At 41.8% G+C, this 23,345-nt stretch overlaps 1 protein-coding gene across 2 annotated transcripts in view; it reads left to right on the top strand.

The window, feature by feature from the left end:
• TBC1D23 (TBC1 domain family member 23) overlaps positions 1-23,345 on the top strand; it is a 121,231-nt gene that overhangs the window by 46,120 nt on the left and 51,766 nt on the right. For both annotated transcript variants that reach the window (XM_073616961.1, XM_073616960.1), the window contains exons 5-9: positions 10,561-10,684; positions 17,113-17,237; positions 17,316-17,362; positions 19,659-19,762; positions 22,566-22,682. In XM_073616961.1, the coding sequence (XP_073473062.1) occupies positions 10,561-10,684; positions 17,113-17,237; positions 17,316-17,362; positions 19,659-19,762; positions 22,566-22,682 (517 nt within the window). The remainder of the gene's footprint in view (positions 1-10,560; positions 10,685-17,112; positions 17,238-17,315; positions 17,363-19,658; positions 19,763-22,565; positions 22,683-23,345) is intronic.

The raw sequence follows: 23,345 nt of genomic DNA, 5'->3' as shown, positions 1-23,345 counted from the left end.
TGGCTGGACTATTGCTTAAGCAGTGAATGCGATTTCTTCTGATAGTACCTCTGCTTTGTGCATCGGGCTAAGGTCAGAAGGGGGGGTTAAAAGGGTCTCCCTCAAGCTCTGGAAAGCCTACTCCCCTCCTCCTCTCTACAATGGCATCCTCACCTGAGAGGGGTTGGCTGGTCATAGTGAGCATCGGGGCCATGAAATGTTTGCAACTGTTTTCAACACTGCATCCCCTGTTTATGTTACTAAAAAGGTCTTTTTTCCTATGATGGGATTGAAGAAAAAAAAAAAAAAAAAAAGTTAGCGGCTTTAATCACATCACAGTTTGGGACAAAATGGGTTCTCTTCCATTACCCAGGACCCTCAAACTGAGGAACTGGGAGCGGGAGAAGAAGACTCCTCTTCTGAGGTGTCAAATGCGGGGGTATCAGCTTTCACAATCTGTAAGATTGATGGTGCATTTTCTTGCTGAATGGTCCGCTCCAGATTTATGTACCCCTAACTGAGTGTTTGGGTTTGCTAAAGCCTCTTCAAGCTGTGCATGCCTTTCCTGTCCATTCATTGCTGGAAAAACTTTATGTATCTGAGTGGTTCACCCAGATGAGCATTTTTTCCCTCCTAAAAAGTTTTTCACACTTTATCCTATGGAGGAAAAAATTCACTAAAAGTGGGGTAAACCAGAAATTAACACTGCTATATTCTCTGTGCATAAAAAGTTTGATTTGTCCGGCGGACAATGCTCAAATGCTTAGGGATCCAACGGCTAAAAAGTTGGAATTCCTATTTAAAAACAAAAAAAACACTATTTTTTTCTGGCGGATTGAGTGTCTCACACTGCGCTGACAGTAATTGGGTAATTGTTGAGAGACCAGTTTAAACAGGTGCTCAAGGTTATCCTGTTCAGCAGGCCCAGGATCTGGCAAGCTGCTACTAGCAGCTTTATGTTTGCAATAGTTGCTATGAGAGACTCTATCCTTCAAGCCTTGCGCCCTTCGCTAAGCGCCATGCAAGAAGCTCCTGGCTAGTCTTCCTATTTGTGGTGAAACGGCTGTTTGGATGTATTCCCCAAATTATCCCCAAAGAAATTCTAGTGGAAAGTACCCTTTCGCCATTTAAGAAAAGGAGTAAACGTATTTCATTTTAACAAGCTCCTTCTGTGCCAGGGGCATCAGCCTCCAGGCAGTCACGACGGCCTCCGCCGTCAAGTTCAAAAGGTAATCCTCAGGGTCAACCCCAGGGACAAAAGAGGTCTTGGGGAAGGAAACCTACAAAATACTAAAGCCTCCTTATGAGGAGGAGCCCCCGCTCGCTCGAGTAGGGGGAATACTTTTGCAGTTCTCAAGGATCTGGTAGGAAGAGTGTCGAGACAGATGGGGGACTTCCTCAATAGATCCAGGGTACAAACTGCAGTTCTAAGAGTTCCCGTCACCTCGTTTTCTCGGATCAAACGTTCCTAAGGATCCAGGGAAAAAGGTCTTTCTTTCAAGCATTGGACCTTCTGGCGTCAATCGACATCAAACATGCATACCTCCATGTGCCTATTTCCTCACTCACCAGTAATATCTACTTTTCAAGGTGGAATATCTTCATTTTCAGTGTGTAGCTCTGCTTTTCGGACTAGCTACTGCGCCTTGAGTGTTTACAAAGGTTCTGGCTCCTCCTCCAGCCATATTAAGGTGCCAAGGTATAACAATATAACAGTTTACCTAGACGATCTGTTCTTGATAGACCAGTCGGTAGCCCACTTAGACCAAAGTATGGTCACCACATTCAACTACCTGGAATACCTAGGTTGAATTCTCAACCTAGAAGAAATCTTCCTTAAAACCATGAAGAAGGCTAAAATATTTGGATCTGGTCATAGATTCACCCAGAAAAGGGTATTCTTGCCCCAGGCAAAGATCAGCGCCATAAAGGAACTGATTCAGGTGTTCAAAGCAAGATGAATCCTTCTATTCAGCTTTGCATGAGGTTGTTGGGAAAGATGGTGGCTTCATTCAAGGCCGTTCCTTGTGCACAGTTTCATTCGAGACTGCTGCAAAACAGTATCCTATCGGCTTGGAACAAAGGGGTTCAAGCTCTAGATTTCCGAATGTGTCTGACTCCAAAGGTGCACCAGAGCCTCAGTTTATGGTTAATAACCAAAATCTGCAAAGGGGAAAATCCTCCCTTCAGTTACCTGGGAAGTGGTAACAACATATGCCAACCTTTTTTGGGTTGGGGAGCAGTCCTGGAAGAGGCAACTGTCCAAGAGAAGTGGCCCAGATCAGAAATGGCCTTGCCCATTAACATAGAAATTCAGGCAGAGCACTTAGTCCTGAGGGCCTGAACGTTCAGTTTACGGAATTTGTCCTGCCAGGATTCAATCCGATAATGCCACAGCAATGGCCAATATCAATCACCAAGGGGACACAAGAAGTTGTGCGGCTCAGAGAGAGGTGAATCATATCCTATCTTGGGCAGAAATCAATGTGCTTTGCCTATCGGCAGTCTTCATTCTAGGAATAGAAAATTGGCAGGCGGACTACTTGAGTCGCCAGCAGTTGTTCCCGGGAGAATGGTTCCTTCACCCCAATATCTTCCTGTGAATATTTCAAAGATGGGGGATCCCAGACTTGGATCTGTTTGCTTCCAGGTTCAACAAAGAAATAGCCAACTTTGTGTCAAGAACAAAGGATCCGCTAGCATGCGGAACAGATGCCTTGCTATTCCCGTGGAATTTGTTCTCACTGATGTATGCATTCCCTCCTATTCTGCCTGCGTCCACGACTTTGCAGGATCAAGCAGGAAGGGAAATAGGTGATTCTTGTGGCCCAGGAGATCTTGGTATGCAGAGATCGTAAAGATGGCGGTAGGGGACCCATGGACCCTACCGCCACACGCAAGACCTTCTCTCGCAAGGTCCGGCATTCCATCCTACTTTACAAACGCTAAATTTAACGGTTTGGCTATTGAGACCCACATTCTGAAGAAGCGTGGGCTGTCAGGTTCAGTGGTGTACTCTGGTTAATGCAAGGAACCTGGCCTCCAGAGACATATTATAGAGTCTGGAAGGTATATGTCTCCTGGTGTGAATCCAGGGGTTGGCACCCCAGGAAGTATGTCATGGGTAGAATCCTTGACTTTCTACATATGGGATTAGAAATAAAGCTGGTCTTGAGTTCTATCAAGGGTCAGGTTTCGGCCTTATTGGTATTATTTCAGTGACCACTTGCTTCACGCTCTTTGGTTCGTAGCTTTATTCAGGGAGTAATGCGGCTTAATCCTCCAGTTAAGTCACCCCTGAACCCTTGGGACTTGAATTTAGTCCTGTCGGCATTACAGAAACAGCCTTTTGAGCCGATACAACATATTTCCTTGGTCCTTTTGACAAGGAAACTAGTTTTTATAGTAGCCATATCTTCTGCAAGAAGGGTATCAGAGTTGGCTGCTCTTTCTTGTAAAGAGCTATATTTAATTATTCACAAGGATAAGGTTGTATTGCGTCCTCATCCTAATTTTCTTTCTTTTAAGGAAGTGTCAGGTTTTCATTTAAACCAGGATATTGATCTACCTTAATTTTTCCCAGAACCCCGTTCTGCGGAAGAAAAGTCACTACATTCACCACATCAGGAGAGAGCAGTCAAAATCTATTTGAAGGTGACTGCTCAAAACTGATGTTTTGTTTGTGTTGCCTGAAGGTCCTAAAAGAGGACAGGCACTTTGAACTCGCCGCCGCTCACGCCTGCCGCAGGCTCCGTGAGTCGGGTCCCACGGACTCGATCGATGCGGGGATACTGGATCTCTGCTCCCTGTCATCAGAGCAGAGATCAGTGTAGTGACACACACCGCCCATCCCCCCTACAGTTAGTAATCACTCCCTAGTACTGATTTAACCCCTCCCCGCCCTAGTGGTTAACCCCTTCACTGCCAGTGTCATTTATACAGGAATCCATGCATTTTTATAGCACTGATTGCTGTATAAATGACAAAGGTCCCAAAAATGTGTAAAAAATGTCAGACATGTCCGCCATAACGTCGCAGTCACAATAAAAATCGCTGATCGCCACCATTACTAGTAAAAAAAAAAAAAAAAAATTAATAAAAATGCCATAAAACTATCCCCTATTTTGTAAACGCTATAACGTTAGCGCAAACCAATCAATAAACGCTTATTGCGATTATTATTATTATTATTTTTTTATTTTTTTATTTTTTTTACCAAAAATATGTAGAAGAATACGTATCGGCCTAAACTGAGGAAAAAAAATGGTTTTTTTATATATTTTTTGGGGATATTTATTATAGCAAAATGTAAAAAATGCGTTTTTCAAAATTGTCGCTCTTATTTTGTTTATAGAGCAAAAAATAAAAATCGCAGAAATGATCAAATACCACCAAAAGAAAGCTCTATTTGTGGGGAAAAAAAAGGATGTCAAGTTTGTTTTGGAGCCATGTCGCACGACCGCGCAATTGTCAGTTAAAGCGATACATTGCCGAATCGCAAAAAGTGCTCTAGTCAGGAAGGGGGTAAATCCTTCCGGGGCTGAAGTGGTTAAAGAGGAAAGTTCCACCTTTTCATATTAAAGCACACTCCACCAGGGCTGTTAGTACTTCCTGGGCAATGCATCACTAAGCCTCCATGGCTCAAATCTGCAAGGCTGCACCTTGGTCTTCAGTCCATACATTTACCAGATTCTATCAAGTAGATGTAAAAGGTCATGAGGATATCTCCTTTGGGCGCAGTATGCTGCAGGCAGCAGTATAACTCCTCTGGTCTCATGATGCCCTGCTTTTGTTGTGTCTTCTTCCCTTCAGTTGGCATTGCTATGGGACATCCCACATAGTAACTACTATGGCTCTGTGTCCCCTGATGTACGATAAGAAAATAGGATTTTTATAACCGCTTACCTGTAAAATCCTTTTCTTTTGAAGTACATCACGGGGCACAGAGGTCCCTTCCTTCTTTCTGGTATACACATGTATTGCTTTGCTACAAAAACTGAGGTACTCCCGGTAGTGGGAGGGGTTATATAGGGACTGGACTTCCTGTCTTAGGGTGTACCAGTGTCCATCACCTGAAGGTGGCCTATAACCCACATAGTAACTACTATGGCTCTGTGTCCCGTGATGTACTTCAAAGAAAAGGATTTTACAGGTAAGCTGTTATAAAAATCCTATAACCTTGTCCATCAAAAACAGTTGCATCACTTACATATATATTAAATAGAACAGGACCTTGCACAGAGCCTTGTGGTGCACCACTAATGACTGGTCTGTGTTCCAAATGAACCCCATTTACAACCACACTCTGGTATCTAGGGTTAAGTCCTAGCTGGTACAACTTTTTTTATACAGCTCTACAGCAAAAAATGCTTTGCTGAAATCAAGATGGGCTACAGCACCGCCCTGGTCCAAAACTTTAGTGATATAAACAAATTCAGTCAGATTAGTCTGCCATGACCTGCCTTCTATAAAGCCATGCTGCTTTTGGGTTCAGCAAAGTGTGTGTGTGTGTGTGTGTTTTAACCACATGACCTCTGCAAGATTTACCCTCCTTCATGACCAGGTCATTTTTTGTGATACGCCCCTGCGTTACTTTAACTGGCAATTGCGCAGTTGCGCAACACTGTACCCAAATAACTTTTATGTTCTTTTTTTCCCATAAATGGTTTTATTTTGGTGGTATTTGCTCACCTCTGCTTTTTTTTTTTTTTTTTTTTTTTTTTTTTTTTTTTTTTTTTTTTTTTGCGCTATAAACAACGACCTGACAATTTTTGAAAAAAATATATATATTATTTACCTTCTACTTTAAAATACATCCATTAAAAAAATGTAGAAAATTATATTTCTTCATTAATTTAGGCCAATATGTATTCTGCTACATATTTTTGGTAAAAAAAATTCCCAATAAGCGTATATTGATTGGTTTGCGCAAAAGTTATTGCGTCTGCAAACTGAGATTTTATTTTTTACTACTAATGGCGGCGATCGGTGCCTTAATAGTGGGACTGTGATATTGCGGCAGACAAATCGGACACCTAACTGACACTTTTTAGGGGACCAGTGACACTTATACAGTGATCAGTGCTAAAAATCTGCACTGTCACTGTACTAAAGACACTGGCAGGGAAGAGGTTAACATCAGGAGCGATCAAAGGGTTAACTGTGTGCCTATTTAATGTTTCAGTGTAGTGGATCAGTCTTTCTGCTTGACAGGAACACAGGATCCATGCCTTCTGTACTGGCAGAATGGCAGTCTGCCTTGTTTACACCATTACACTGACAGAATGGCAGTCTGCCATTCAGCGGGTGCCGGTGGACATGGGGTCTTCTCCTGTTAGAAGAGATTGCTTGAACTATACCTTTGAAGTTACTTTTTGAAAAACACTCCATTTCCGACTGTAGCAAGAGTAGTGGATTTGTGTAGCATTTACTTCCTGGATTCCATCTGCCCTTAGCTCAGGTATGCAGGCAGGAGGGTGTGCTTAGCTGAGAAAACCACTCCTACCCTCCTGAAGACTCCTTGGATGTACAACATCATTTGCCTAGGCCTAGAAACCAGGAAGTAACTGAAGAAATGTAAAACAAAACAAGTAAATATGATATATCTTCTTATCTATTTACCAATGCTAGCAGTATAAGCATTAAAAATAGTCAGTGTTGACCAGAAGAGTGAAGTTCCGCCTTACGCTTTAACCAAGCCAGTTCCTCTGATACTTCTGCCTCTAGGAATCCTGAAAATGAACTGTCATTACTAGAGCCACCATGATCCCCAAACTTGTTATTGTTAATGCAGGTTATTTCTGAGAAGACTGAACAGCAGGATTGTTTAAATGGTTTGCTACATCCAGTTCTCTCTCAACATAAGCGTTGTGCTCAGTTTTTATTTTAGTGATCCCATTGTATTTTTCCCTTTTTATTTATTACTGATGTACCTTTTATAGATTCATCTCCTTTCTTAATAGATTTAATAGATTTGGCCATCTCCTTTTTCTGTGCTTTGGTAGCACTGATCACGTGTTTGGCCTCCTTTTTTGTATATTTTTATACACTTCTTTATCAGCTACACTTACCGCTTCCCTGAATTTCCTATATGCTGATTTAAAAAAAAATTTTTTTTAGTAATCCAACTACCTCGTTTTTTAGTGAACCATATTATTTTTTTTTTACTCTTACTAATTTAACTGACATAATCTAGCTGCCTCTAGTTTTACGCCAATCTTTTAGCCCGGGTTCACACTTGTCTGTGTTCGCACATCGCATGTGATTCACACCCACACTGCGGTACCAATCGCATGCGATGTCTTTGCAATTCAAGTTCAGCCATACAGTTGTATGGCTGAACGCGCATTGGATTCGCAGGAAATAGTGCAGGGACTTTTTTCCCCGCACTGGAATCAGATAGCATGGGTGTTCTCACCCACACGATCTGATTCCTGTGCAAGTTCACAGTTGTACTGCGATCTGTGAACCGATCTGTGGGTGTCATTAACATTGTATTCACACTGCCCTCTGCGAACCGCTGCAGGTGTCAACTGCCTGAGGGAGAGATGCGATGCAGGGACCGGTGCTGGAATCGCGCTGGTATGTGTGAACCTAGGCTTAATTTATTTTTCAGGAAATTTCAGCAAAATTTGTCCTTTTGAAATCCAAAACTTTTTGAATATGATTTTTCAGCTCTGGTTTTTCATTTTTGTTTTTAGTACATTGTGCAATTACAATACAGGTTCCAACAATGACACGCCAGACATAAATTTACAGTGTTACAATACAATAATTATGTATGACCTGACATTTTAAACTGAAATAATAAACTTCAGGGCAATATCTAACGCAAAGCAGCTGACAGGTCAGGTAGCATGTACAGACACAACAGCAAAAAGCAAGAGAGGGTAACACCATGGATTATCACAGTATCCTAATTAACTGGCGTTGTTGTGCCCCCCTAACTGGCTGTCCTAATCTAGCACATTACAGTAAACATGAATGGTTCCACACAATGCATTATTTTCCTAAGTTGAACCTTTGTAACCTACCAAAAGCAAGGGGGGACCTCTCTTGCTTCAGTGTTGTTTTTTTTTTTTTTTTTGTTTTTTTACTATCAAACCAAAGACATTGGGGATCACCACAACTTAATTTTTCTCCCACCTTAACATCAGACAATCATTGGTTAATTCACATTAGCCTTATGCTATTTTTTACATATATGAGAACTCCACCTACTCTTTTTGCTGTACAGGGCTCCATCTTTACAGCGCACCAGTTGATCCTTTAAGGCCCTGCCTTTCAGCTTCTAGTCTGCACCTCCAGTATTGACCAAGCTGCTGGCCCATATTCTAGCTCTGTTGTGCTTTTGTAGCACCCATTTTGTGGGATATTAAGATGACCTTCTGTTGAGGAACAAGTCATTGCCGGCTCTTTCAGACAGTGTGAAATTGACCATCCTGATGTTACAAATGGATCCTAAACCTTCAGAATTTGTCGGTGGAATTGGCTCATCATTTGGAGTATCTGGGACCAGTTCTGAACACAGCTTAGGCCAGTGTTTATTCTTCAGGAGAAACTCCAGACACTCATGGTCATGGAGCTGTTTGGCTCTTTGCTTCTGGGAGTCGTAGGCTTGATAGTAACCTCTTTCAAGGCAGTCCCACTATCCCAGGCCTAAGATGTTGTTTTTGCCTAAAGCTAGCTACAGTATACACTAGTAGAATTTCTTTTGAAATTTTTTTTTTTTTTTAAGAACGTTAGTTTGATATTCTAATAGTTAGTGGGGTCAAATCAATAATAATTTTTCCTGAACAGTGACTAGAAAGTGTGGAAATTAGAAAAAAAGTCTTAAATTTCTAATAGTATATGTAGTTTTCCTTTTGGAAATGACATTAAATCCAAAATCAAGCAAATAAAATTTTGAAGCACTTTCAAACAACGTTCATCCAGTCATTGTACAAACAATTTTGGTACGAATGTTCCTTTGAAAATCTTCTAGTGTTTACCCAGCTTTAGGTAATTTCTGCCTTTCCTTTCAACCAGGGCATTGCTGGTTTGTCCCTCTGTCCAGCTCCAGTTCACCAAAGGGAAGTTTCCCTCCATTGTCTGGGTATGATCTGAGCTGTGAGAGTCCATCGCTCAGCCACGGTCATCCTGGGTGAATCCCAGTAAGGGTATACTGGCTTCTTCCACTATTTCTAGGTGACTGAGGCAGACCATCATCCTTTTCTTCTTTTTATATATTAAAAAAAAAACTTTATTTGATTTTATATTATATACAAATCAGTTGTCATCACATATACCAATAGGGTTTAACAGACCATCTAAGCTTATTGTCTCAAGGATTGGATTCCACTCTACCCTGATGAAGCACACTCTACTAGATTTCTGAGAGCCTCTTGAGATTTTCAGCATCAAGCAAATGTTTCATAGACTTTAAAGGTTGCCATCTGATTGTCTCTTTACATGTTCTAAAAGTTCTACCAGGTGGATGTTGAAGCCTCATCTAATGTCGGCTTTGGGCGTTCATTTTAGGTGGGTTTTTAAACTGCAGACTGTCCCTAGTCCATTTTCATGGGCTTGTTCATGTTTGCTGCATTGCCCATTCTTTTGTTGGCCTGCTTTTGGACATCCCAAAAGTTAGACTTCTGTGTCCCTCAATCAACTGTGTCCCTCAATCAACAAGACAGAAAATAGTATTTTTGTACTTGCCATACAATCCCTTACTTTGAAAACAAATACACAAAATTTATATAGTGTAGTAGAAAGTGAAAGTGTTCCTGTATACAGAAAAACTAATTTGGGTTTCGGTGAAAGCAAACATCTGTTGGTTTGCAATTTTATTATCCATTGATTTGTTTTTGTTTTTTTTTTCTCCAATGTATTTTAACCTAAAGTTTTTTAATTTCTTAGTTCTTTAGAGAGAAAATTACAAGATTAATATACCGTATTTATCGGCGTATAACACGCACTTTTTCCCCCTTAAAATCAGGGGAAAGTCGCAGGTGCATGTTATACGCCGATCCCCTGAGCTGAACAACTCAAAGATCGCCGACCGCGATTTGAAAATGGCGCCGCAGGCGCCGAAATACACAGAGCCGGTCCTCGGCTCTTTCCGGCGGCTCTCGTTCATTTTCGGCTCCACTCGTAGTCCCGAGCGGAGCTATCCGAACCTACTCGGCTAGCTCCGCTCGGGACTACGAGTGGAGCCGAAAGTGAACGAGGACCGGCTCTGTGTATTTCGGCGCCGGCGGCGCCATTTTCAAATCGCGGTCGGCGATTTTGAAGACAGGGGATCGAAGGCTGCACTGGGGAAGGCTGCACTGGGGAAGGCTGCACTGGGGAAGGCTGCACTGGGGAAGGCTGCACTGACAAGGGTGCACTGGGGAAGGCTGCACTGATGGGCATTTAAATGTAAGATTTTTTCCCTTCAACTTCCCTCCTAAAAGTTTTTTTTCCTTAAAATTCCCTCCTAAATTGGGGTGCGTGTTATACGTCGGTGCGTGTTATACGCCGATAAATACGGTATATTTAATAGTTAGTAATTGAATTACTGTGCTGCTACATTTTATCAAAAACTTCCTTTTTTGATTTTAGGGATTGTTACAAGAAAGGAAAACCATTTCACTTATTTCGTCTGCTTCTTCAGTACCATGAGCCAGAACTCTGTTCTTTTCTAGATACCAAGAAAATCACACCGGACCTTTATGCGCTTAACTGGGTAACTTTTTTTTTTTTTTTGGCATAAAGTTGATCTGTTCTTATGTGTAACTTGAATACAGTGAATTTGGGATTCAAAAACATTTGTCTGAATCTACATATTGGGATCATTTTAAAGGAGGAGAGTCTGTTCACATAGCAAAGTGATTTTTGTAAAAAAATTGTTTGCCAAGTAAATGACCTTTACTAATTTTAGTAAATGATAATTTTTATTGATAAAAGGCCGTCATTTCATGAGCCACATATAAATGGCTCATAAACAAAGAACAATGGCTTATATACTAGATTTTTCACCAGCCGAGCATGCCTAAGCTTGCTTCAAAGAGCAAATCATAACTATGTTGTCCAAATGTTTTCAACTTTATCTGAACATCTATTTTTATGTTTGGTATAGGGTTGACAAGTAAATCCAGTCCGTAAGAAAGAAAAATAAAACTAAACCTAAAGCATAATGATGATAAAATATTGAAGTAGAGTGACTGGCAGCTACTTACTGGCTGAATAGCTATGGGCAGTGTAGCCAAATGTAATGTTTGGTAGCCTTGCTTCCTTGCGCAACATCAGATATTGCAGAAAATAACCTCCTCACAAAGCTTTATTCAGGGACTATTGGGTTGGAATGAACTTGATTATGGAGAGCTGGAAATTCCCGTTTCAAGCAACACTTGAAATGGAAATAATTTTTTTTGTTTCATGCATTTTCCAAAAACTTGGAAAAGTTCCAGAAGTGATAAGCACTTAGTTTAAACTTCAGAGTTTTTAAAGTGTTACTAAACCCAGGACCCTGTGCTCACTATATCTGGTCTCCCACAGTACACAGAACATGTAAATGCATTTATTTTAGTAAATATAAACTACAAAAATACCTTTTCTCATCAGCAATATATATCAGAGTGGATGTGAAACACCGCACTAACAAATACAGCTATAAGGGAGCTGCTGCATACAGTCTGACAAAAACAAACCTACGTATAGAAAAAATGCAGCGCATAATAAATATGTGAGAAAACAGAACTCATCAGGTTCTGAATTAGTGCTAAAGATGCTAAAAAACAAAAAATAGAAAGTAAACATAGTCAATAAGTGAATGTGAATGTCCCACTGCACCAAAAGGTGAGTATACTCCAAGAGGTGGTGATATTCAAATAGTTGTCAGAAGTCAAATTTCATCATAAACCGACATTTCAACTGGATGGACCAATCATGGCACAAGTAATGTGTAGAGACTCTTACCAGATCCCGTGGATTCCCATGTCAGCGACAGGGAATCGCATGAGCAGTGTGCCACCAAAGGCGTGGAAAAGGAAGTCTTGACACTCGGATCCTCTAGGCTGTAGTCTGCATGGATCTCCGGGGGCCACCAGGTAGGTCCTCACAGTAAACCGCCGAGGGATGGATCGGATGGGCAAAGACGTCACTTGAAAAGCTATTGGGGGCACTTGACCTCATTCAAGAGATGTGGAGAAAGAAAAAATATGCCCCCACATGGTGCAGGTAAAAAAAGGTGTTTTTATTCATAAAAGAACCATGAACAAATAAAAACGTGATCATGATAAATAAAAACAAGTGGGCAACATGGAGGATAGTAAATGGGACCGACGCGTTTCGACCTAGGGGTCTTCAACAGGGGCATACCTGGTGGCCCCCGGAGATCCATGCAGACTACAGCCTAGAGGATCCGAGTGTCAAGACTTCCTTTTCCACGCCTTTGGTGGCACACTGCTCATGCGATTCCCTGTCGCTGACATGGGAATCCACGGGATCTGGTAAGAGTCTCTACACATTACTTGTGCCATGATTGGTCCATCCAGTTGAAATGTCGGTTTATGATGAAATTTGACTTCTGACAACTATTTGAATATCACCACCTCTTGGAGTATACTCACCTTTTGGTGCAGTGGGACATTCACATTCACTTATTGACTTTGTTTACTTTCTATTTTTTGTTTTTTAGCATCTTTTTTAGCACTAATTCAGAACCTGATGAGTTCTGTTTTCTCACATATTTATTATGCGCTGCATTTTTTCTATACGTAGCAATATATATCAGTCTTTTGACATCTGGTAAGAGCTTGTAGAAGGCGTTTTTCATTCTCCTCTGACTGTCCTATGAGGCTGCATGACCCCTAACCCTCTCTCTGGACAGTGATGCTAGGCCCTGTGCTGAACACATGTACCCTCCCAAGAAATAAAAATCACTCTAGCAATACACACCAAACTGAGCATGTGCGGAGGGCCCACAAAGCTCTGTACTGTCGGGAGATGGATTGGGGACAGTGGAAGAAGAGGATCAGAGAATACAGGACCAAACAGTTTTTTTACACAATGCAGAGTATTAACCCCTTAGGCTCCACAGTAAGTACAGTGAGGGGAAAAAACTATTTGATCCCCTGCTGATTTTGTACATTTGCCCACAGACAAATGACCAGTCTATGATTTTAATAGTCGGTTTATTTTAACAGTGAGAGAAATAACAAAAATATCCAGAAAAAAGCATTTAAAAAAAGTTATAAATTGATTTGCATTTTAATGAGTGAAATAAGTATTTGACCCCTTCGCAAAACGTGACTTAGTACTTGGTGGTAAAACCCTTGTTGGCAATCACAGAGGTCAGACGTTTCTTGTAGTTGGCCACCAGGTTTGCACACATCTCAGAAGGGATTTTGTCCCACTCCTCTTTGCAGATCCTCTCCAAGTCATTAAGGTTTCGAGGCTGACATTTGGTAATTGGATGCCTTCAGCTCCCTCCACATATTTTCTATGGGATTATGGTCTAGAGACTGGCTAGGCCACTCCAGGACCTTAATGTGCTTCTTCTTGAGCCACTCCTTTGTTGCCTTGGCCGTGTGTTTTGGGTCATTGTCATGCTGGGATACCCATCCACGACCCATTTTCAATGCCCTTTGATGCAGTGAAGTTGTCCTTTCCCCTTAGCAGAAAAAAAAACCCCAAAGCATAATGTATCCACCTCCATGTTTGACGGTGGCGATGGTGTTCTTGGGGTCATAGGCAGCATTCCTCCTCCTCCAAACGCAGCGAGTTGAGTTGATGCCAAAGAGCTTGATTTTGGTCTCATCTGACCACAACACTTTCCCTTAGTTCTCCCTTCAGATGTTCATTAGCAAACTTCAGACGGGCCTGTACATGTGCTTTCTTGGGCAAGGGGACCCTACGGGTGCTGCAGGATTTTAGTCCTTCCTGGCCTAGTGTGTTACCAATTGTTTTATTGGTGACTATGGTCCCAGCTGCCTTGAGATCATTGACAAGATTTTCCCGTGTAGTTCTGGGCTGATGCCTCTCCGTTCTCGTGATCATTGAAACTCCACAAGGTGAGAATTTGCATGGTGCCCCAGACCGAGGGAGACAGTTATTTTGTGTTTCTTCCATTTGCGAATAATCATCCCAACTGTTATTACACTCTCACCAAGCTACTTGACGATGGTCTTTGTAGCCCATTCCAGCCTTGTGTAGGTCTACAATCTTGTCCCTGACATCCTTGAACAGCTCTTTGATCTTGGCCATGGAGGAGAGATTGGAATCTGATTGCTTGCTTCTGTTGACAGGTGTCATATACAGGTAACAAGCCGAGATTAACTACTTTGCTAGAAAATTACTCAGAACCCCCAAACATATGTTTTTTTTAGCAGACACCGTAGGTAATAAAATGACGGTCATTGCAACTTTTTATCTTGCACGGTATTTGTGCAATAATTTTTCAAACCCCTTTTTTTTTAATTAAAAAATAACAAAACAGTAAAGTTAGCACAATTTTTTGTATAATGTGAAAGATGATGTTACACCGAGTAAATAGATACCCAACATGTCATGCTTTAAAATTGCGCACACTCATGGAATGGCACCAAACTTCGGTACTTAATCTCCATAGGCGATGCTTTGAAAATTTTTACAGGTTACCAGTTTAGAGTTAGAGAACATCTAGTGCTAGAATTGTTGCACACGCTCTAACGCACGCGGCGATACCTCACATGTGTGGTTTGAACGGTGTTTACATATGTGGGCAGGGCTTACATGTGCGTTCGCTTCTGAACACGAGCTATTGGGGACAGGGGCATTTTTACGTTTTTGTTTTTTGTTTTTTTTTATTTTTTTTTTATCACTTTTATTCCTATTACAAGGAATGTAAACATCCCTTGTACTAGGAATCTATTGTGACAGGTCCTTTTTATGGAGAGATGCAGGGTCAAAAGGACCCCGCATCTCTCCTCCAGGCTAGAAAGCATGAGATCGAGAAAAAAATTTCACCGCTCTCATGCTGACAGCCGCGGTCGCGGCTTTATTTACTTCGGGAACCCGGGCGTGAAGTCATAATGTCACGCCCGGGCCTCCGACGGTCATAGAGATCCATCTGGTCACCGGACATCTCTATTGTCGTCATCCAGCGCGGGCCAATTCTTTCTCTGAGCCCTTGATGGCACGGGAGAGCCCGGAGAAGCACAGGATGGTGTTGGTGTTGGGGAGGGGGTCCGGGGGGGGTCCCCTCCCGTCGCCTATAAGAACGATCAAGCGGTGAAACTGCCGCTATGTTCGTTCTTATCGTGCACAGAATCGCTAGCTGCAAAGAATGATATCTGAATGATGCCTGTAGCTGCAGGCATCATTAAGATATCCACACTCAAAGTCAAGGACGTCATATGACGCCCTCAGTATTGAAGTGGTTAAAGAGAGTGCTCCTAATCTCAGCTAGTTACCTGTATAGAAGACACCTGGGAGCAGAAATCTTGCTGATTGATAGAGGATCAAATACTTATTTCACTAATTAAAATGCAAATCAATTTATAACTTTTTTGAAATGCGTTTTTCTTGATATTTTTCTTGTTCTGTCTCTCAATGTTAAAATAAACCTACCATTAAAATTCTAGACTGATCATTTCTTTGTCAGTGGACAAACGTACAAAATCAGCAGGGGATCAAATACTTTTTTTCCCTCCCTGTATAACAAGCATTTTTACTGCATATACAGACTGATTTTACACTTTAAGGCTTCATGTACACGGGACGTTACTCAACCTCTCCTGAACGCTGGAACATCACAGCTAGTAATCCAAGTTTAAAAACGTGTGTTTACAAGCTGTGTTTGCATTCAGGAGCATTTACTAAAGGTAACCTCAGGAGACCCTTCCAAATGATTAGATGGCACTAAAAACAAGTATTAACTATTTCAGCCATTCTGTAAGAGAACAGTGTGAGTAGCAGCTGGGAAAGCAGTGTGCTTGTAGCTAGCTGTTATTTTTTGGTTGGTTTGTTAATATGGATACTATGATGAGCATGTGTGAGGAAATGCTCCTGCTGTTGCTTTTGCTGAGGCTCCAAAGACGTAGAAAATTGGAGAGGACCAGAGTTTGTCGTTACTGGACACATATCCATTGATGGCTCAACGCATGTCCACAGGATACCTTTTCTAATATGTATGTTCAGCTGCGTAATTACCCAGAGAAATTTTTAAATTTTGCACGCATGTCAATTGCCACCTTTAACGTTCTCTTGGAAAAGGTTAGACCTCATCTAGTTCGCAAATTCTCAATGGTTGACGGATGAGTGAAATTCCTATTCAACTTCAGCGTCAAGTAAGGCAAGTTGTGTATTATACAGCATAATTGGCTGATGAGGGGAATATCACATGGCATATCAAGCTTGCATACCGTGATAATTGAGTTTTTGGTGTGTTTTTAGCATTTTCCAGGCTCAAAAGTAATAAATAAAATGTTTCCCTTTTAAAAACGCTACTAGACCTAAACGCGGGTAGCCGTGTTTAGCCGCTTGAAATGCCAACACAGTTTCTGAACGCATTTTTTTGGGGTTCCAAAAAAAGCCTCTAAACGCAACTGCCTAGAAGCGACTATAAATGACCCTGTGTACATGTACTGATAAAGATAACATAGAGGAGAGTTCAGGGGCAGTTGAAAAAAATGCCCAACTGCTTCTAAACATCATTTTACCAGCAGCAGTGTACACGAGGCCTAACACTGGACTGCCTGTATCAAAAGGTTTGTTTGGCAAATGTTGAAAATGGCTTATAGATAATCACTGATAACATTAAGATAACGCTGTTGTAAAGAAGGGGCCAACTTTTCTCAGTTAACCACTCCCACTTCCAGCTGATCTCGCCATGGCCAAGTCAGCAGGAAGTTTGAGAGATACTTCGAGAACAAAATACTTTTGTTGCAATCTTTATAATCTTTATAATATTTAAAAGTATGTTACAAAAAAAAAGAATGGAACATGGTAAAATGTGTTTGATGAAAATTGGGCAACTGTTTAATACAGTGCTTTATCAAACTAAATGTCACCCAGTTTGGGTTTAGACCTACAGTAAAATACTTGTTGGCACTATGTAGATTGACAGTAAATCATTCTCGACTGAGCAGACTTAGATTTTGTTCCTCTTTTGTGTGCTTTTGTGTTTTTCAGCTGGGAAGCCTATTTGCTTATCACTGCACAGTCGAAGTCACTCAAGCAATTTGGGATGGTTATTTACAGCAGGCAGATCCATTCTTTATATACTTCTTGATGCTGATAATGCTTGTCAATGTAAAGTGAGTACACAAGCTAAAGATCTGATGTGTAGGTGCCCTGAGTCTGCATTTCACTAATGGGCTTTTATGTCTTTTCAGAGATGTTGTTCTGACAGAAGAAATGGAAAGTAAAGAAGAGCTTCTAAGTAAGGGCCAGACCATGAAACGATTTTTACATTTTTGTTACCCAAAGCTGGCCTTCTATAGATATGACTACACATTACTCTGGCAGTGTCTTAGCCATCTGTGACTTCACACTAGGGAATTAGGGGGATTTGATGTGCTTAAAGGTCATGTGATCTAGTAAATACAAAATGTAACGGGAAGAGTGGGGAGGTGAATGCTACAGTTGATTCTTTATAAAATTGTTATAGTAGATTTTTTTTTTTTTCTTCCTATTTAAGGCTTTGTGTGGCCACATACGCTCGCCTCACACACCACTTTATTAGGTACACCTGTTCAATTACTTGGTAACACAAATTGCTAATCGGCCAATCACATGGCAGCAACTTAATGCATTTAGGCATCTAGATGTGGTGAAGATGAATTGCTGAAGTTCAAACCAAGCATCAGAATGGGGAAGAAAGGGGATTTATGAGACTTTGAACGTAGCTTGGTTGTTGGTGCCAGATGGGTGGTTTGAGTATTTCAAGTACTGCTGATCTACTGGGATTTTCACGCACAACCATCTCTAGGGTTTACAGAGAATGGTCTGAAAGAGAGAAAATATCCAGTTAGTGGCAGTTGTTGATGTCAGAGGAGACTGGGCAGACTGGTTTTAGATGATTGAAAGGCAACAGTAACGCAAACAACCACTCGTTAAAACAAACATATGCAGAATAACATCTCTGAATGCACAACACATCAAACCTAAGAATAGGAAACTGGGGCTATAATTCGCACAGGCTCACCAAAATTGGACAATAGAAGATTGGAAAAAATGTTGCCTGGTCTGAGTCTCAATTTTAGCTGCAACATTCAGATGGTATGTGTAACGACATCCCGAGTATGAAAGGGGTTAAAGTTGTTTAAGACATTCCATTTCCGAACACAAAGACAGCTACTGAACACTTCAATCAGCTGAACAAGGAACCCATACAAATAATTCTCCCCCAAATATGAGACAAGGCTCTGTCTTGAGGTTCAAGCAGGAATAAAATCTTTTCAAACACATGTTATACAGATCCCACTTCAACGCCTCCTCAAGGGTCCCCAAGCATACAGCTCACAAAGGGCACTGTTCCCCCAAATGCCAGGGCCCATTACTGATCGGCAAGAGGCTAGCATTCAGTCCCCTCCAAAAGCCTCTGTCCTGGCTAGGTCTGTCACAGTAGGGTCAAAATCTGGCATAAACAACATGAAAGCATGGATCCATCCTGCCTTGTATCAACGTTTCAGGCTGGTGATAGTAATGGTGTGGGAGATATTTTCTTGGCACACTTTGGGCCTCTTAGTACCAGTTGAGCATTGTTTAAACATTAGCCTACCTGAGTATTGTTGCCGACTATCAGTGCTGTAATGCATGACACCCATTGATAAAATAGTGTGATTGTTATTCATTGGGGTTAGTGATATAAATAGCTGTGAAGGTGTTAAGAGAGCATCTAGTAATGCTGTCACAGCTCAGAGTAAGTAAAGTGGCACTCAACAAGACAATGGAGGCATCCGTTTTATAAAACATGAATTTAATATTTACTTGGATGGTTTTAAAACTCAAGTATATGTATGTGATATGTTTTTTAACATGCTTTTAAAGCAGGGGGTGCTCAATCTTTTGAAGAGTAATGGTCATTTGAGTGTTTTTGTAACTGGTCGTGGGCCACAATGAACTATGAGGTTTTACTGCCCTCCAAACCGCAAATGTAAGAGAGCCCTTACTGTTCTGAGCCCCTTATAAGGCTGAATTTAATACTGATGTGCTGCAGTTTACCCACACTGCGGGTGTAGCACAGTGCACCTGCAGCTTTTTTGCGGGTTAGCTGCACTGAGCCATAGACTTTTTTTTTTATTACACCTTGCGGGTGTGGTGCACTTTTTGATAGTGCAACAAACTCACAGGATATGCCACAAAATTTTCCAGGCGAAGCGCACTTGGTATCACTCTGCCTGGGACAGTGCTAAACAGAAAACATTGGCTTATGCAGCTCCTGCCCCCTCTGTGGCCACCTGCTTCCTCCACTGCCAGCTCCAAACACTCTTATGCTCTGGGATGGCAGATCAGCAACCCATTAATTGCGATCTAGGCTTGCCGGTTCCACCATCTGGTTTGAGGTCATGGGTTACATCAGAGGGCTCCGTGGGCCACCATTGAGCACCCTTGCGTTATAAAGGTTTTGTTCATTTGTCTCTATGCTTATTTAAGTGATTTTTTTTTTTTTTTATTTTAGAAGTGTCATAAATAGGTTTAAACTCAAAACTTAAAATTTCTACACTTTGTTCCAGAATTCCTGGAAAGTCCCCCAACAAATTTAGAGGTCGGAGACATTGAAGACCTGTTCAGTTTAGCCCAGCATTACTACAATAAAACTCCTGCGTCTTTCCGTAAGGTAAGCCTGTAAATGAACTTTTCTTGCTGAGATGAGTTTTTCTCTATGCCTTCTAGGACAGTCTTTATCTTGGCCCTGTGAGTACAGAGTAGAGCTGCACGATTCTGGCTAAAATGAGAATCACAATTTTTTTGCTTAGAATAAAGATCACGATTCTCTCTCGATTTCTCGCGGTGTAACATCCACTTTTACATTATACAACAAAATTGGGCTAACTTTACTGTTTTTCGTTTTTTATTAATTCATTAAAGTGTATTTTTTTCAAAAAAATATTGCATTTGAAAGACTGCTGCGCAAATACAGTGTGACATAAAATATTGCAACAACCACCATTTTATTCTCTAGGGTCTCTGTTAAAAAAAAAAATATGTTATGTTTGGGGGGTTTTAAGTAATTTTCTAGCAAAAAATACTGATTTGAACTTGTAAGCAACAGGTGTCAGAAAAACGTTTACCATATTCTCCAGCGTATGAGACGGCCTTTTACACTTAAAAAAAAAAAAGGCCAAAAGGGGGGTTTGTCTTATACGCCGGGTATAAAATGCAGCCCACTGTATGTAGCTTCGACTACATACAGTATACACCGCTGAGCCAATCCCAGCGAGCGATGTATTCTATTAATGAATACAGAGCCTGCTCAGATTGGTGTAACATCCTCTGCCAATCAGAGCAGGCTACATACAGTGGCCTGTTCGGATTGGCTTTGCGAGTCTAAAAGGTGCGGGCTGATGATGTTACAGCATCTGCCAATCCGAGCAGGTTTTGTATTCATTAAGAGAATACATCACTCGCCATGATTGGCTTAGCACGGTATGGCTCCAGCTCCAGCAAGAAGAGGGAAATCTAGGAAATATGACGCCTCGGAAGGGGGATCCTCTTACGTTGAGTATAGGCAAAAACTGTAGAAAAACGGTAAAATTATGGGGTCGTCTTATAGGCCCGGTTGCCTTATACACCGGAAAATATGGTAGTCTTTAAAGGAGTTGTAAAGACGCAAGTTTTTTTTTTTTTAATACATTATATATATATATATATATATATAGATAGATAGATAGATAGAGAGATAGATAGAGAGATAGATAGATAGATAGATAGATAGATAGATAGATAGATAGATAGATAGATAGATAGATAGATAGATAGATAGATAGAGATATATATATATATATATATATATATATATATATAGATAGATAAAAAAAGTCTGTGTGTAGCAGCCTCCCCAGCACCCCCTAATTACCTGAGCCCCATTTCTCTCCAGCGATGTCCACGAATGTCTAAGCCGTCCGTGAAACTTCTCCTGATTGGCTGAGAAACAGCAATGACGCCATTGGCTCCCACGACTGTCAGTCAGCCAGTCAGGGAAGAGGGGGCGGGGCTCGGTTGGGGCTCCATGTCTGAATGGATACACAGAGCTTTGACTCGACTCGGGTGCCCCCATAGGAAGATGCTGGCAGGGGCACTCGATAGGCGGCCGGGGCCAGGAGCAGCAATGAGGGACCCAAGAAGAGGAGGATCCGGGCTGCACAGCGGAGGTAAGTATAACATGTTTGTTTGTTTGTTTTTTTTTTTTTTTTTTTTTTTTTTTTTTAAACAAACCTTTACAGTCACTTTAAAAGAGAAGTATGGGTTTGGGCATTATTGCAGTTTTATACTTGCCTAGGTGGATGCAGCATTGGTCCCCCGGCGCCTCTGCACTGAGAACTGAGCCATTGAACACCGCCGATGGCTCAGTTCTCTTGGCTCCCTGAGCAGAGAGCTGCTGCCTGTCAATCAGCAGCTCTCCTGCTCCTCCAAGCTCACTGGAGTGCTGAGCTGTGGAGGGGCGGGGAGGCTGAGATGGCGGGTCCAGGCTCCCAGAGTCGGGATGACACCGTGCCTGGACTGATTTCAGTGACGTCAGCAAAGAGCGGACTTCAGACGGCTCTCTGCTGAAAATGGGTCACAGAAGTGCAAAACAAATTGCACTCCTGTGACCCAAAGGGGAAGCCCAGCCAAACGAGCTCAGGCTGGACTTCTCCTTTTAAGTGGTTAAACTTACCTCATTTGCAGACCGCCTGGTGTTGTGAGAAACTTGGCAGGCTGGGGGGATTTTTTGACAGCTGTCGGCTTAAGCAGAGAACTCTTTGCACTGAATCAAGGAAATGTTTTTTTTTAAGATCTTGCAATCTAGATTCTTTAACGATTTTATTGTGCAGCTCTAGTACAGATTAGTTTATTGTCCTCCAAACAGCTGTGGCCACATTGCCTACCAAGTGATGCCCCCCCCAACTTTGCCTGATTCTTCACAGTTTTAAAGCAGTCCCTGAAAGTATACTCTGGAAATTGTGTGAGGAACTTGTTTATATGCCACTGAGCTCTGGATACAAAATATCTTTTAGAGCAAGGTAAGAAACTTACCCCGCTCACCCTTAATAGAGTACCAAACAAAATGTAATTCTCACCTTAATAGTAAAAATCCAGTCAGGGAATTCTAGATGCAGATCGATCTTGGTGAGAGTTCCTACCTTGTTAGCTGGCTTAAGGAAGTTTAGCACTGCTCGAAAAGAGCTAAAGGTCTGCTAACAACCTGATAGGATCCACAGCCAGCACTCCCATAAAGATCTGCCTTCAACACTCCCAGAGCATAAGTGAATGGGGGCTGTTAAGGGCTTCAAGAAGGCGGACTGAATCTCTTTAAATACTTTGCAAATAGTTGCAGTACACATTGCTCTTCAGACTTACATTTGCAAGCTGGTCTGTGTAAACAAAGCTTTACTGTGTAAATGCATTTATCGATTCATAGGTCATGTTTTTCTTTCTAGGATAACCAAAATCTGTTTGGTAGTAGCCTCATCGCTCTGAAAGATGACACTGATCTTAGCCAGGCTCTTTGCTTAGCAGTTTCTGTATCAGAAATTCTTCAAGCTAATCATCAAGAGGTAAGTAAATGCTACTCTTACATGATAACCTTTTCCTAGATCAAAGCAAGAAAAACTAATTCAGTTATTATGTATTTTCAAAACGGTTTTCAAAACAATTGTTCAGAGATCCTCATAGTGCCTCCTGTGTGTAAAAGGCACACTCTTGGCAGTATAGACATGACAAATCCTGTACAATATATAGACATGCTAGGTAACGACCTGCCTGTCTTTAGTGTGTGTGTGTGTGTGTGTACATTTCTACATTCCCGAAAAGAGAGAACATGCAAATAAAGCATTGCATAGGGGGAGGATGCATGAAGTTGAGAGTTCCTGGGACATTAACCACTTGCCGACCGCCTCACGACGATATACGTCGGCAGAATGGCACGTGCAGGCAGAATTGCGTACCGGTGCCCAAGGCGGTCGGCTTTTGTCCAGCGGCGATCGAAGGTGAGGGGGAGGCCATCCATTCGTGCCCCCCCCCCCCCTCGCGATCACCGCCGGCCAATCGAATCATTCCTATGCTGCTGTATGCTAAACAGCGGCAAAGGAAATTATGTCCTCTCTCCTCGGCTCGGTATTTTCCGGCGCCGAGGAGAGAAGACATCACTGTGAGTGTAAAACACACACACACACAGTAGAACATGCCAGGCACACAAAACACCCCCCCCCCCCCCCCCC

This window comes from Aquarana catesbeiana, linkage group LG02 (assembly GCF_042186555.1).
Source record: "Aquarana catesbeiana isolate 2022-GZ linkage group LG02, ASM4218655v1, whole genome shotgun sequence".
Classification (NCBI taxonomy): Eukaryota; Metazoa; Chordata; class Amphibia; order Anura; family Ranidae; genus Aquarana; species Aquarana catesbeiana.
This window is presented reverse-complemented; position numbering and strand designations above follow the sequence as displayed.